This window comes from Sinocyclocheilus rhinocerous, unplaced genomic scaffold (assembly GCF_001515625.1).
Source record: "Sinocyclocheilus rhinocerous isolate Xijiao unplaced genomic scaffold, SAMN03320098_v1.1 C36031636, whole genome shotgun sequence".
Classification (NCBI taxonomy): domain Eukaryota; kingdom Metazoa; phylum Chordata; class Actinopteri; order Cypriniformes; family Cyprinidae; genus Sinocyclocheilus; species Sinocyclocheilus rhinocerous.
Window position 1 is genome coordinate 1 of NW_015771107.1, and position 774 is coordinate 774.

Here is a 774-nt window from a genome sequence, read left to right on the forward strand (position 1 = left end):
CATTTTCTGGAAAAGTATAATTGGTTCTACTGTATTCCCAATATTCCTATGCAGAGGTTCAGGCTTTAAAGACAGCTTGTTTAGGTACTGCAGCGTGAGAGATGCCTCCTCAGCATTTCTCCTAATCCTGTAGTTGGGCTCAAGGTTTTCTAGGTTCTGGGGCACGTTGACAAACATAACTCCAATATCAGGTGAGATCATATTCTTTGTCCAGTCACTGTTAGCTGTGGATTCCTGTGACTGTTCCTCCTCAAGTTCGGCTATTTTGCGCTGCAGCATGCTATTGATACCAGGAAGGTTGTCATCTCCAATGTGTGTAAGGAGAACAGAATCCACTCTGTCCAGATGTCGTACCAGCTTCCAAAAACATGATTTTCTATCAGATCCACCATTAATCAGCATGTTGAAGCCGTTAACCGCAAACAGTGCTGAATCACCCCGTCCACCAGGGAAAATATAACAGCATGGTTTGGATAATTTTAGGAACCCCCCTGAAGTTGGGGGTTCAAGCATGTCAAATGGGGATGGGATTTCTACAGATTCTGACAGGTACTCTGTGAATTCAGAAAGACCTTCCATTTCTGGAAGGATGGTTGGGGAGTTTAGCTTCATATGAATGAAGTCCTGCAAGTTGTGTTTGTCCAGGTTTGAATTTTTCCAGTCACCATGCTCCGGACAGAAAATAGTTAAATTGGCTTTGTTGGCTGGATGTATGGTGCTCAGAAGCTCTCCAATCTGTGAGTCAAATGAATTGAAACATTTCACTAAACATTT

At 42.9% G+C, this 774-nt stretch overlaps 1 protein-coding gene across 1 annotated transcript; it reads right to left on the reverse strand.

Annotated features, from left to right (window-relative positions):
• Nucleotides 1-3: 3 nt before the first annotated feature.
• Nucleotides 4-747, reverse strand: LOC107735401 (electromotor neuron-associated protein 1-like; the record flags this gene model as incomplete). Its single annotated transcript, XM_016547093.1, has 1 exon — nucleotides 4-747. A coding segment is annotated over one exon (744 nt), but the record flags the coding sequence as incomplete, so codon positions are not given.
• Between the last annotated feature and the right edge of the window lie 27 nt (nucleotides 748-774).